The 13,421-nt window shown below is 36.8% G+C and overlaps 1 protein-coding gene across 2 annotated transcripts; it reads left to right on the top strand.

Annotated features, from left to right (window-relative positions):
* The first annotated feature begins 1,371 nt into the window (after nucleotides 1-1,371).
* LOC120182594 (E3 ubiquitin-protein ligase SIRP1-like) lies at nucleotides 1,372-3,268 on the top strand. Of its 2 annotated transcripts, none has more exons than XM_039187524.1 (2): nucleotides 1,372-1,458; nucleotides 1,904-3,268. In XM_039187524.1, exon 2 carries the CDS (start codon nucleotides 1,965-1,967, stop codon nucleotides 3,048-3,050), a length of 1,086 nt encoding a protein of 361 aa, XP_039043455.1. In that variant the 5' UTR covers nucleotides 1,372-1,458; nucleotides 1,904-1,964; the 3' UTR covers nucleotides 3,051-3,268. The 2 variants fall into 2 exon arrangements, with proteins under 2 accessions (XP_039043455.1, XP_039043454.1); XM_039187523.1 differs by lacking the exon at nucleotides 1,372-1,458 and adding an exon at nucleotides 1,460-1,495.
* The last annotated feature ends 10,153 nt before the right edge of the window (nucleotides 3,269-13,421 follow it).

Here is a 13,421-nt window from a genome sequence, read left to right as displayed (position 1 = left end):
TCGCGGGCGCTATTGTGGGTGTAGCGGGTAACTCGGACGGCGGCGAAACCGCTATATCGCGGACGAAATTGCGGCCGCGGAACGTTTTTTGAAACCGTGCTTGTGATTAAATGGAATGATTAGTTGATTAGGATTACCGAAGCCGAATTCCAAAAAAAAAATGGCTGTCCCTTTTTCCCATATGTATAGGGTAAGTGGAGGTAAGATCTTTGGTGTAAAAAACAAACTTGTGACGTGATTAGAAATCTAGAATTTCAATACCAAAATCATCGTCGTTTCCTCTCTTTCCGATGATGGCGCGGGTCTCTTGATATCGTGTGGTGACCCTGAGCCACCATTTTGAAACTTCTTGTGGTTTCCTTTTGTTGTTTGTCTGCCTGGTGGGCATCTTACTGGTGCTTTTTTTTCTTTATATCTTTACAAAGTCATAGTTGCTTATTTGACAATCCTTTGTTTTGGAGGTTCATGTTACCCTCTATTTTATCGGCCAAACATGAACATCAACGAATCTTTGCGTCTTGGCTCCAAATTGGAAGGTTTGGTGGCTACCGCCACGTTGCTTTGTCCTGTTCAAGGTAGTGTTGGATCTTCAAGATTGCCATTAAAATGCTGATCTTTGCTCTTGTATGAGCTTAAGGTTTCTATTGCATGGCCCTTCATTCTTCAAGTGTATTTTATTTGGGTCATATAACCCATTTATAATCATTAATTTTTTAGTAAACTATAAGTTTTGTCGTTTATTTTTATGTTTTATTCAAGCCCGTCCCAAAAGATGGATAAATCTTTTGTTACTTTTTAAAATGAGATATTTAAAATATTTTATAGTAATAATTAATTTATCAAATTTAAAATTACTAGTGACCTATGAGGTTTTTTAATCAAAATTTATTATGACATTTTCAACTTTTTCTGTCATTTTTTTAAGAATTAAACAAGAAGTTTGTTTATATAGTTAGACACAGATTATATATTGACTGACTTAAATGACATTGATACATGAAATTTTTAAATTGTGAGACCTTATAACATGTCACACGTAAACATAGATGAATCTGATTTTGTTTAATTTTATTCATTGATTTAGAAAATAGTTTTGATTAGTTATATATTACTGATTTATTATATTTTAATCTTTAAGATATCAACACTATTATTTTAACGACGTGACATTTTAAGAAAGATTTATTATCTAATTAATCTTATAAATATCCTATTTCTCTATTATTATTTTCACCATTTCCCCTGATTAAGCCGAAGAGAGACAAACAACGCGTTTGGATTTATCTTATTACAATAATAAAATAATAATTACAATAATATATATATATATATATTATAAGGAAAAAGTACAACTATTACCATTTCATTTCTTCTTTGGACATAATCAAAATCCCCCAGCATATACCATTCTTTTTTGTTCTTGCTTCTTCCCTTTTCATTTCTTTGCTGTATTTCAAGGTAAGAAGAAGAATAATTCAAAATCATCTCTTCGTATGTTTCTGTGTCTGAAATCTTTTCTTTTCTTATGTTAATTATTGCACAGATTTGGGTTTCTTTCAAAATTATTGGGGGGAATTCATGTTTTTGGTTTGGGAATTTGAAGTCTGTTGGTTTCAGTATCACAGATCCTTCTTCGCTGCTGTTTGATTTTGCTAAAAAAGTGTTTTTCTTTAGCAAATTGTTTACTGTTGGAATCTAGTGTTCATTGTGAAGACTTTGAATTCTGGAAATTTTTGTGTTGTTTTTCTTGGAATCATAGGCTGGGAATTGAGTTTGGGGAATTATTTATGTAGATCTGCTAAATCATTAAAAAAAGGTTTCATCTCTGGGGGCAGATTTGCTTTCCATTTTAGTTGACAGTAACTTGTTCTAATCATGTTTATTTGCTCTTTGCTTGTGATAGAACCCTAAAGAGATAGTAAAAGAGGAAAAGTAATTTGTGCGGAGGGAAGGCGTGGAAGATAATGGAGGAAGCAGTGGCAGCAAGGTACTGGTGTCACCGGTGCTCTCAAGTGATTACTCCGGAAATGGAAGTTGAAATTAAATGCCCGTTTTGTCAAGGTGGGTTTGTTGAAGAAATGAATGGTGGCACGGGAGACGGTGCTCAAGATGTGGACTCCAATTTCCAATATGATCATGCACTCTCGCTGTGGGCGCCCATCTTGTTGGGTATGATGGGTAATCCCCGTCGCCGCAGAAGACTTAGACGTTTTGAGTTTGATGAAGAGGATGGTGAGAATTCTGATGGTGAAGCTCGTAATGGAGGTGATACGGACTTGGACAGAGAGCTCGAATCCATCATGAGGAGTAGAAGAAGAAGCTCTGCGACGATTTTGCAGTTGCTTCAAGGTATTAGAGATGGAATGGCATCTGAAACCGAGAATTCCGAAAATGATAGGGATAGGGATAGTGATCGGAATCGGGATAGGGAACACGAGCGTCTGATTTGGATCAATCCTTTCAATCAAACTATCATTGTCCAGGGTGGTCAAAACCAGAACACCAACCATATAGGGTCTATAGGCGATTATCTCAGCGGTCCTGGCTTAGATTTATTGTTGCAGCACTTGGCGGAAAATGACCCCAACAGATATGGGACGCCACCAGCACAAAAAGAGGCGATTGAGGCCATGCCAACCGTAAAAATCAAGGAGAATTTGCAATGTTCTGTGTGCCTAGATGATTTCGAGTTTGGTAGTGAAGCAAAGGAAATGCCATGTAAGCATAAGTTCCATAGTGGGTGTATATTGCCATGGCTGGAGCTTCATAGTTCATGTCCAGTTTGCAGATACCAAGTTCCCGCTGATGAATCCAAGCTCGATTCCGATAGGCCAAGGAGTAGTAGCAACCGGAGAGAAAGAGAGAGAGAGAATGAAAGCAACGTTCACGGACATGGTAGTGGGGAAGAAGGTGAAGGGGACGGGAGAAGCGGTAGAAGGTTCTCGTTTCCATGGCCATTCAATGGCTTGTTTGCATCAGGATCTCAGTCCAGCAGAGGGAATTCGTCGTCCTCGACATCCGGAAATGGTTCTCAAACAGATGAGAACTGAGTTTATACGGTATCAGGCATCCCTGTTTGTTGTTCAATATGACTATGATTGGTGCTTCAATATTCTATTCTGCTTTGTCTACTATGTACAATGGTTATTTGCAAAAAAGGTTGGTTTTGGTTTTTGAATTTATGCATTCTTGTAGATTCTTGCCCCTGGAACATTTGTTTCACAAAATTCTGAATTCTGAGATATTATGTAATCTTGGTTTTTCTATACGTTTGTGTGTTTTTGTTGACATATGAACAAAATCTGTGTCGATTTTCCGATCGAATGTCTGGTCTCAATTGGTTGGCTGAATGATTCAATTATGTTGTAAATGTAAGGTAAGAAAAAAATACTGCCTTATTTAATTATGTGTTTGATAATAAATTATTATCATATCATATTATGTTATTATTTTATTTTATATTTAATTATTGGCAATGTGTTTATAATAATGTTTAAATTGAATGCTTTGTTTATAATTTTTTTTAAAAATATGAAATATTTATTATTAAATGTATAATTGAGTCATCCAAGGATGTATTTTAGCTAAATGTAAATGAAGTTTGTTGAAATGGGAAAGGGAAGGATTAACCTCTGATTGATGTTTTAATGGACTAATTTGGTCAACATGATGTGAGATGATGAGATCTTCATTGAGGGATTAATTGGTTTATGAAATATGAGATTCTTCATAATAAAATTTACATTCCTATATTTTGTTGGTCGGAAATTTCATTCCTGGTAATGTTTTATTACTAATAGTATATTTTTTGGGATATATTTTCGAGAATGTCATTATCTTCCTTTCCTTAGGTATTGTTGGATTACCGGTGTTTTGGACTAAAATGTCCTTAAATTTTTTTTCTTTTCAAAAATATATTTCTTCTGTCATTGAATAATAAAAATTCTACGAAGGTTAAATTACTAATTTATCCTTAAACTATTTTAGATTTACAAAAAAATTCTATAATTAAAATTTATATGAAGTTCAGATGTTAAAAATAAAATTTTACATTTTCATTAAATCTTTTATATTTTAAATTTTGTAAAAAAATATATATAAAAAAATAATTTAAATTTTTTAAAGAAAATATATAAATATTTTCTAACTTGTTAAAAAAATAAATATATAATAATAACAATCTGATTAAATATACATTCAAATAATCTTTTATTCCTTTAACTAAACACAGTAATTTTGCATTCATGTTAAATCAACCAAACACAAAATATAACATTTTCAGTAATCCTATTCCATGGTAATCTTACCTTCCCACTAGTAATCTTACATTTCGTGAACCAATCGTACCATGAGGGTCAGAGATGTAATTGTAATTATCAATAGATTGATTAATGGTAAAGTAAACCCGTCACAGTAAAGATGGATGAACTTCCAGAATCTTCCCTTCCTTGTAGCGACATGGGTTGTCTTCTCATCTGATGACTGCTGTTACCATTTATTTTAGAGAAAATCGCCTCAGTGACCAAAATGCCTTATAATATACGATTTTAACCAATTTTTTTGGATTTGCCAAAATGACCAACAAAATCGCAACGCGAAATAAAAATCGCAACGCGATCCCCAGAATCGCAAATCAGTTTCCAAATCGCAACGCGATTCTTGAAATCGCAATGCGATAGTACAAATTCGCATTGCGATTTTCCAGAATCGCAACGCGAATATGAAAATCGCAACGCGAACACATAAATCGCAACGCGTATCCGTAAATCGCAACGTGTATCCGTAAATCGCAACGCGTATCCGTAAATCGCAATGCGTATCCGTATATCGCAACGCGTATCCGTAAATCGCAACGATAATCCGTAAATCGCAACGAGAATCTGTAAATCGCAACGATAATCCGTAAATCGCAACGAGAATCTGTAAATCACAACACTGAAATTTTGGTATATAACTACGAAACAGCAGCAAATCATAAACTAAATCCCTAAATCGCAACTCATTCCATCTCCATCTATCACTCTCTCCGGCGACATCCGTTCCTATATCCAACGACATCCTTCCCAATCCGGCAACAGGTTTTAGTTTCGCAGCTCGTCTGTTTAGTAAATTAATTTACAACCATGAAATCATCTAATGTTGATCATGTTTGGATAGATTTGTGTTTTGGAGGGTCATGGGATAATGTTCATGGTGTTTTACATATATGCCTTTACCCATGAATCTTCAACTAAAATTGTCTTTACAAAAGTTAACTTATGAAACTCTAATGCTACGTGTTTCAAATAAATTGAATTTAGAGCCCCTAAGTGGATTTAGGCTATCTTATCAGAGAAATGGTAAAGTTTATTTGTTAACCGACAATGAAGATGTTGAACGATTCATTGCTTACATTAGTGTTTCACAAGATGATGTTACATTGTATGTTGTTGAACCTAGAAGTAGTATTGTTGGGTCAGTAGCGGGTAGTAATCAACTAAGTTTTTCTCAAAACCCACAACCTTTCTCTAATCCAAATCCCAATAACTTTCAGCACCAAATTCCGGTTTTCGTATTGACCAGTTAGACGATGATGAGCCAACAGAAAAAATTGTGAGTACTAGTCAGTATTCGAAATTTGGTCTTGGTCAATATCCGACTTTGATATTGGTCAATACACGGATTTTGATGATGTTTCAGAAGAAGAAACAGACCCTGCGTGTAATGATTTTGATATTGGTCAATACCCGAATTTTGATGATGAAACAGCCGTTGCCGAAGAATTATTGTTGATGATAATGAGGAGGAAGTTACGACTGTGAATGAACATGTTGAACATCCATTCTGTAATTCATATAATCCTGAAGAAAAAGAAGAAGAAAAAGTCCCCGAAGAAAAGAAAATGCCACGGGCGTATAACTGGAATATGCCAGAATTACTTCAGATACCGGAAGAAGAGTTGGTAAAGAAAGCAGTTGATTGTTACACAAAAGTTATTCGTATCAAGAAAGATGATTGTTTTGATACAAAGGAAGACTTGAAGATAGCTTTGTATACGAAATGTGTGGAAGATGGCTATCAACTAAAAGTTAACAAATCAAGCAAAGATCGTTTCGAAACAAGGTGTATGATTGACAAAAACTGTATGTGGCGTATGATTGCAAAGAGAATAAAAGATTGCGAAATGTTTCAAGTTAGGACTTTTATTGATAAACATACATGTTCAAGAACCCAAGTTTTTCCTCACCATAGACAGGCAAACAAAAAGGTGTTGGGTGGTTTTCTGGCTGAGTTAATGTTTTTGAATGGCAGGGTATATCGGGGACATGAATTATGACTGACATGAATGCTCGGTTCAAGATTAGTATATCATATTCTCAAGCTTGGAGAGCCAAATGTTATGCCTTGGAATTGTTGAGGGGGTCGCCAGAAGCATCGTTTGCCCAACTGTCGGCTTATTGTCACAATTTAAAGCTGGAAAATCCTGGGTCGGTAACTCATATCAAAACAGATAGAGATGGACGCTTTGAGTTGCTGTTTATCGCCATTGGTGCTACGGTTAGTAAATCAATATAATTTTGTTGACTCATTTTTGTTAGTTACATGCATTTCACATTTAAATGATTATTTCTTGTGTATATTATTTTGTAGATTCGTTCGTTTATTACTTGCATGCGCCCAGTTATTATAGTTGACGGAGCACATTTGAAAGGTCGATACCTTGGAGTAAACTTATTAGCAGTAGCCATGGATGCTAACAATGGGATATTGCCAATAGCTTACGGGGTTGGCAAATCTGAAACATCTGATTCATGGACATGGTTTATGGGGCATCTTAGGGATTGCATAGGTCCTATTAGCAATCTGACAATCATATCTGATAGGGCAAACTCAATTGACAACGCTGTTAGAAGGTGTTTCCCATGCTTTTCATGGACTTTGTGGTGTTCATTTGTATAGAAATCTAAAATCAAGGTCTGCTGGTATAAAAAGCACAAATGGACATACTGGAAGGCTGTAAAAGCTTATCGGGAAGTGGATTTCAATAAGCATATAAATTGTTTAAGACGTGTTTTGCCTCAGTGTGCTCAAACACTAGAAGATGTCGGGTTTGAAAGATGGTCAAGAGTACATCAACTTGGAGCAAGATATGGTTTCATGACGTCTAATAGTGCAGAATCAATCACGCTCTAAGTCGTCATTCCCGGAAATTACCCATACTATGTTAATGGAGTTTTTTCGAGCCTCTATTCAACAGTGGTACTACAAGAAAAGAAACCATGCAGGTATTATTTCTTTGAATTCGTAACTTATCATATTTATATATTTTACTAAGTATTGTTTATTTAAATTTACAGGAACATTGGAACATCGTGTTACACCATGGACTGAAAAAAAGATAACGAAACGTGTTGTGAAGTCAACGTCATGGAGAGTTGAACCATGTTCAAACACTTTGTTTCAAGTACTGGATAATAACTTAAATGGGCTAGTCGATCTAAATGCAAAGACGTGTAGTTGTATGAAATGGCAAACATCTGGTTATCCGTGTGGCCATGTTATAAAAGTTGCTCTTCATTTAAACCAAGATGATTCAAGCGCATACGCTATGGATTGCTACACTACAAAAGTTTATCGACAGACTTATGCCGAGATTGTCTACCCTATTCCACATCCTTCTGAGTGGGACATACCAGATGACTTACAAACAGTTTTGCCACCAGCCATGGACAGAAGGCTACCTGGCCGACCAAAAGTCACGATCGTATACCGTCTAAGGTGAAGAGAAGAAGAGATCGACATGTAGTCGGTGCAAGGAAAGTGGTCATACAAGGTTGACATGTGGATCACCAGTGCCATCAAAATCATCTTTTCCTCTACCAAATATGGATCCTCATCAAAATCCAAAGCTCATATGGTGTCAAGCAAAAGGCAATCATCTTTAAAATCCCAATCACAATTGGCTTCACCTTTTGGGACTGTTAACTTAGGTGATTTTTAAATGCAAACGTTGTTTTATGTGGATTTTATGTGTGAACTTTTAACATTTTCAGTTGAATTAATGACTCAGGCCAACCATTTTGACTTAACCAACTCTTTTTATTCAGTTGTTATCACTTATTAGGCATGCATTTGACTATCGCAACACGGAAATTACAATCGCAACGAGAGAATCGCAATGCGAAATGAAAATCCCAACATGAAAATCGCAATGCGGAAATGAAAATCGCAATGCGAAATGAAAATCGCAACGAGAGAATCGCAATGCGGAAATGAAAATCGCAATGCGAAATGAAAATCGCAACGAGAGAATCGCAATGCGAAATGAAAATCGCAACGAGAGAATCGCAATGCGGAAATGAAAATCGCAATGCGAAATGAAAATCGCATTGCGATTCTCTCGTTGCGATTTTCATTTCCGCATTGCGATTTTCATTTCGCATTGCGATTCTCTCGTTGCGATTTTCATTTCGCATTGCGATTCTCTCGTTGCGATTTTCATTTCGCATTGCGATTTTCATTTCAACATAATGCAGATTGAAATCAACAAAATCAACCATTACATTTCAATCAATTAAACAAGCACAAAAAGAATTATGTTCGCATCAATTACACAATCAACTTTTACAAATCATCTTTTACAAATCAATTAAACAATCAAAAAATAAGCAATAATTCTTATTTCCGATCATCTACTATTGAATCAACTTTTACAAATCAATTAAACAATCAAAAACAATCAATTAAACTATTGAATCAACTTTTCAGCCATACATCATTTTCACGCAGTTCACTTCTGAGATTAACCTGCAGAAACCAAACATTTGCTCAAACAACACTTTCTACACATCTAAAACCTACAAACAGCAAATTATTGAATTCTAGGTACTTAACCAAACATTTTCAAACCAAAAGTCTATAAACTTACCAATTGTTTATGGACATTTTATAACGCGGATGCAGGTAGGCAGCGTCTCGTATATATCGATTTATCCAATAATGCCGAAACCACAAGCCTACTGCAGCTCTATCTCTATCGGTGGGAGGTAGATACTTGGTGCTTCCCGTCGTCAAACGCTCCAACGCCAAGCATAGGAGAGGACCACAATCTCCTCTGGCTCCGCTCGTTTGTTGTGGCGCGGTCTCGTCTCTAATAACTGTAATATTGAGCTTCTTTGGCTTCTTGTTTCCAGAACGAGTCCAATAATTGATCGCATCCAAGAATTTAGCCAAATGAGAGCTCCATCCCTTAATAACATCTCTTAAATCAGCCAATGATATGTAATTATCATGCTGTCATACACTATTGTCTTAAGGGATGGGAGCTGAAGCTCGACGAGAATCTAATGTTACGTTCCAAAACAGGATAAACACCTGCAATCATAAGTAATAATTCATTCATTTGCGCACTTATTTCATAAAACCTTTAAACTCAATCTAAAATAAATACTAACCTTATCGACCTCCCACCATGCAGGATAAAGTTTAGCTTGTCCATTGCCCAAATCAAATGATTCATCTCGTGCATTCTTCAAGTGAACGCGTTAAAAGACGTCGGCATAATTGTATATCGTATATTTTTATTTTTCTTAAGTTTTCTTATTATTAGAAGACGTGTCACCACGCATCGATATGCTGTTTTACAAAAAAAGACATATATTAGTGACTTACATAAATTTTAAAAAAAAATTTAATCAAATTGAAATATAAGAAAAATAAGACTTACCCCCCATCGAAATAGCCATTATCTTCGACCCCTAATAATACGCCCCACCAAGACCGATCAAGCAACAAATAGATATCATCGGTGAGCTTGCATATGTCAGTGAAACACCCCTGGCTCCGCTCATGTAGATAAAAATCAACTGCGGTCTTAGCCCAAAGGGTGTTATCCAGAATTGTGTCCGGTAGTTGTTCCCTCTCCTCTTCAGATACCGGTATGGTACTGGCCGGTAACTCATACGAGAGCCAACTTGAATCCATCATGTCCGGCGTCAGAGGGTTTCTCAAGAAGCCTACATATGACGCCATGTGAATCGGGCTCTTGAATGGTGGGAGGGACCTCTTCAATGATGACAGTGGCCTCTTGAACGGTGGGAGGGGACTCTCGAGGAATGATAGGGGGGGCCTCTTCAACGATAGGAGTGGACTCTTGAGGGATGACAGGCGAGTCGGGCTTCTTCTTGCGGTGTCTTCGCACTATTGGGGTGTACGGAGACTTAATAGCACGTGCACGCTGTCTGATGCGTGAACTCCGTCGTGCAGCATAACCCGACGTAAAGCATCCACTCTATCGGGCCGCTAAATAATTAAATACAAAATCAGTAAATAAACAGACATGATATTTAAACAGTGAAAACAAAGACAAATATGTTTCAAACTTGCATTGTATTCACCCAAGTCATTATTCTATCATAGTTCACAAAATGCATCAGATAACAAAGAAAATATGTTTCAAACTAATACCCTGAAGTTAGTATTTGTCTTTGTTTTGTCTATTGGTTGAAGTAATGCAATCCATTCAAGTTTCAATTTGCAGAAGAAGAAATAGTTTACTTTCGCAACACGAAACTTAAAATCGCAACGCGAAATGATAATCGCAACGAGAAACAAAAATCGCAACGCGAAACCAAAATCGCAACGCGAAATGAAAATCGCAACGACAGAATCGCAATGCGAAATGAAAATCGCAACGAAAGAATCGCAACGCGAAATGAAAATCGCAATGCGATTTTGGTTTCGCGTTGCGATTTTGTCGTTGCGATTTTGGTTTCGCGTTGCGATTCTTTTGTTGCGATTTTCATTTCGCGTTGCGATTTTGGTTTCGCGTTGCGATTTTAAGTTTCGTGTTGCGAAAGTAAACTATTTCTTCTGCAAATTGAAACTTGAATGGATTGCATTACTTCAACCAAAAGACAAAACAAAGACAAATACTATTTCACAGTGTTAAAGAATACACAGTTTAGCAGAATTGGCAGCAACCGAACAAATTTACTTTCAACCAAAAGACAAAACAAAGACAAATACTATTTCACAGTGTTAAAGAATACACAGTTTAGCAGAATTGGCAGCAACCGAACAAATTTACTTTCAACCAAAAGACAAAACAAAGATAAATACTATTTCACAGTGTTAAAGAATACACAGTTTAGCAGAATTGGCAGCAACCGAACAAATTTACTTTCAACCAAAAGACAAAACAAAGACAAATACTATTTCACAGTGTTAAAGAATACACAGTTTAGCAAAATTGGCAGCAACCGAACAAATTTACTTTCAACCAAAAGACAAAACAAAGACAAATACTATTTCACAGTGTTAAAGAATACACAGTTTAGCAGAATTGGCAGCAACCGAACAAATTTACTTTCAACCAAAAGACAAAACAAGACAAATACTATTTCACAGTGTTAAAGAATACACAGTTTAGCAGATTGGCAGCAACCGAACAAATTTACTTTCAACCAAAAGACAAAACAAAGACAAATACTATTTCACAGTGTTAAAGAATACACAGTTTAGCAGAAATGGCAGCAACCGAATAAATTTACTAAGCAATCTAAGTGAAATGGCTAATCTAAGTGAAATTACGAGTAAATTTATCATTAAGTTAAATATGGAAAATCTTAAACTTACCTCGTTGCGTAGAGTATGAACCTCATTCTGCAACGATACTATCATCTCACGTAGAGCGGCAACCTCACCACGTAAAGTTGACACCTCCACACGCCATGCACCATCGTTATCGCGTAGAGTACCGATCCTCACGCAAGGCATTGACCTCATCACGTAACTCCCTTGACTCATCCCGTGGAGGTGGAGAACAGGGAGATAGGAGTCGTGGCATCTTTGCCGGTCGCCTATCATGAGGTGATGGTGGAGAAGAGGCTCGATGATGTGACGGGATAGGTGATGGCTCTCGTTCTAGAGGTGTATAGTCGGGTCGATCGGGTGATGGCTCTAGGTGAGGTTATGGCTCTCGAATTGGAGGAAGTGGATGCTGCTCATCATCCGTGCCATCAAAAAAACTCTGACTAGCTTGCCACCAATCAGTGGCAAGCTCTTCCTCCGTGGGTGTCAGTCTTTGTAAGGAATGTTGGCCTCCTAAAATATAAAACTCAAACAAAGTTAAACGTCTACTATTAATAACTTGTTTATATTATATGAAAGTATTTGTGTTAACTTACATTTATTGTCGCATATGGTATTAAGTCTTCCCAATCCAACAGAGTTTCCTCTTCCAGGAAATAGCCCTGGGAATATCATTTGACGTTTTTATTGCATATGTACGCATGCTGGGGAAAGCCTCGAATATCCAAATCAACAAACAATATAATAACAAAATTAGTAATTGTTAAATAATTAATTATAATTTTAGTAACATTATATAGAAATTCTTACCTTAAAGGCCCAAACAAAGCCTGACAAAGTGTATTTCGACCCATCGCCACGCAAACTTTTGCGGTCATCAAAGGCAGTAGACAACTTAGTCCAGGTAGCTTTCCATATATACGAACCCCACGGAAACAGATTACATGCATTCAGGTCCTCTACCAATATTATTAGCTCTCGAGGAATAGGTTGTCTGGCCTCTCTGCCTAAAAAGCCGGCATACACAAGTAGTAGAAGGCATACTCGGACAACATCGACGTCATCCATCCGAGTGAAACCAGTTTTCTTATTAAACAATTTCTTCAGGTCGTCGACGTGTAGGTTCGGCTTCTCCATTGACTCATCCGGAAAAAACCCGGGATAACCATGATGGGCGGGCGATATGACGAGTGTACCGGCCAACATCATCGTGTCCGAATCGTAGACCAGTGATTAAGCAGAACTCCTTCCGCCCAAAACAAGTATACGCTGGTGGAAAATGAAACCATATCTCTTCCTCACCACGTTGTATACTGTCGGGTAGATTTGATGTCATGGTCTGAAGCCACAAATGGGTCAAATTAGCATCTCCACCCGGATGCTGTACTCTCAGCCATGGCCCGAAGCAGGTTTCCTCAAACAATTGTCTTTGAGCAGGTGAAAGCTTCGAAGCAATTGTAGTGGCTAGGCTAACTTTATTCCTTAATGCAATGAAGCCGAAAAAAATTTCTACAAAAACAAATAAACATACCAAGTTAGATATACCAAAAACTACACTGTGAAGATATACCAAAAACAATAAACATAAAAAGTAGTAGTTTATTCTTGAAACTAAAATTTGCAACACTGTTTTGTCTTTTGGTTGAAATGAAAATCGCAACGAGAGAATGACTGTCGCAACGAGAGAAATGAAAATCGCAACGAGAGAATCGCAACGCGAAATGAAAATCGCAACGAGAGAATCGCAACGCGAAACCAAAATCGCAATTTTTCATTTATCTCGTTGCGACTCTTCTGCAAATTGAAACTTGAATGGATTGCATTACTTCAACCAAAAGACAGAACAAAGA

The sequence above is a fragment of the Hibiscus syriacus genome, unplaced genomic scaffold (genome assembly GCF_006381635.1).
Source record: "Hibiscus syriacus cultivar Baekdansim isolate YM2019G1 unplaced genomic scaffold, ASM638163v2 tig00112688_pilon, whole genome shotgun sequence".
NCBI lineage: Eukaryota > Viridiplantae > Streptophyta > Magnoliopsida > Malvales > Malvaceae > Hibiscus > Hibiscus syriacus.
This window is presented reverse-complemented; position numbering and strand designations above follow the sequence as displayed.

What these genes read in the sequence shown, in the direction of transcription:
- LOC120182594 (XM_039187524.1), top strand. Translation starts at nt 1,965, where the DNA reads ATGGAGGAAGCAGTGGCAGCAAGGTACTGGTGTCACCGGTGCTCTCAA.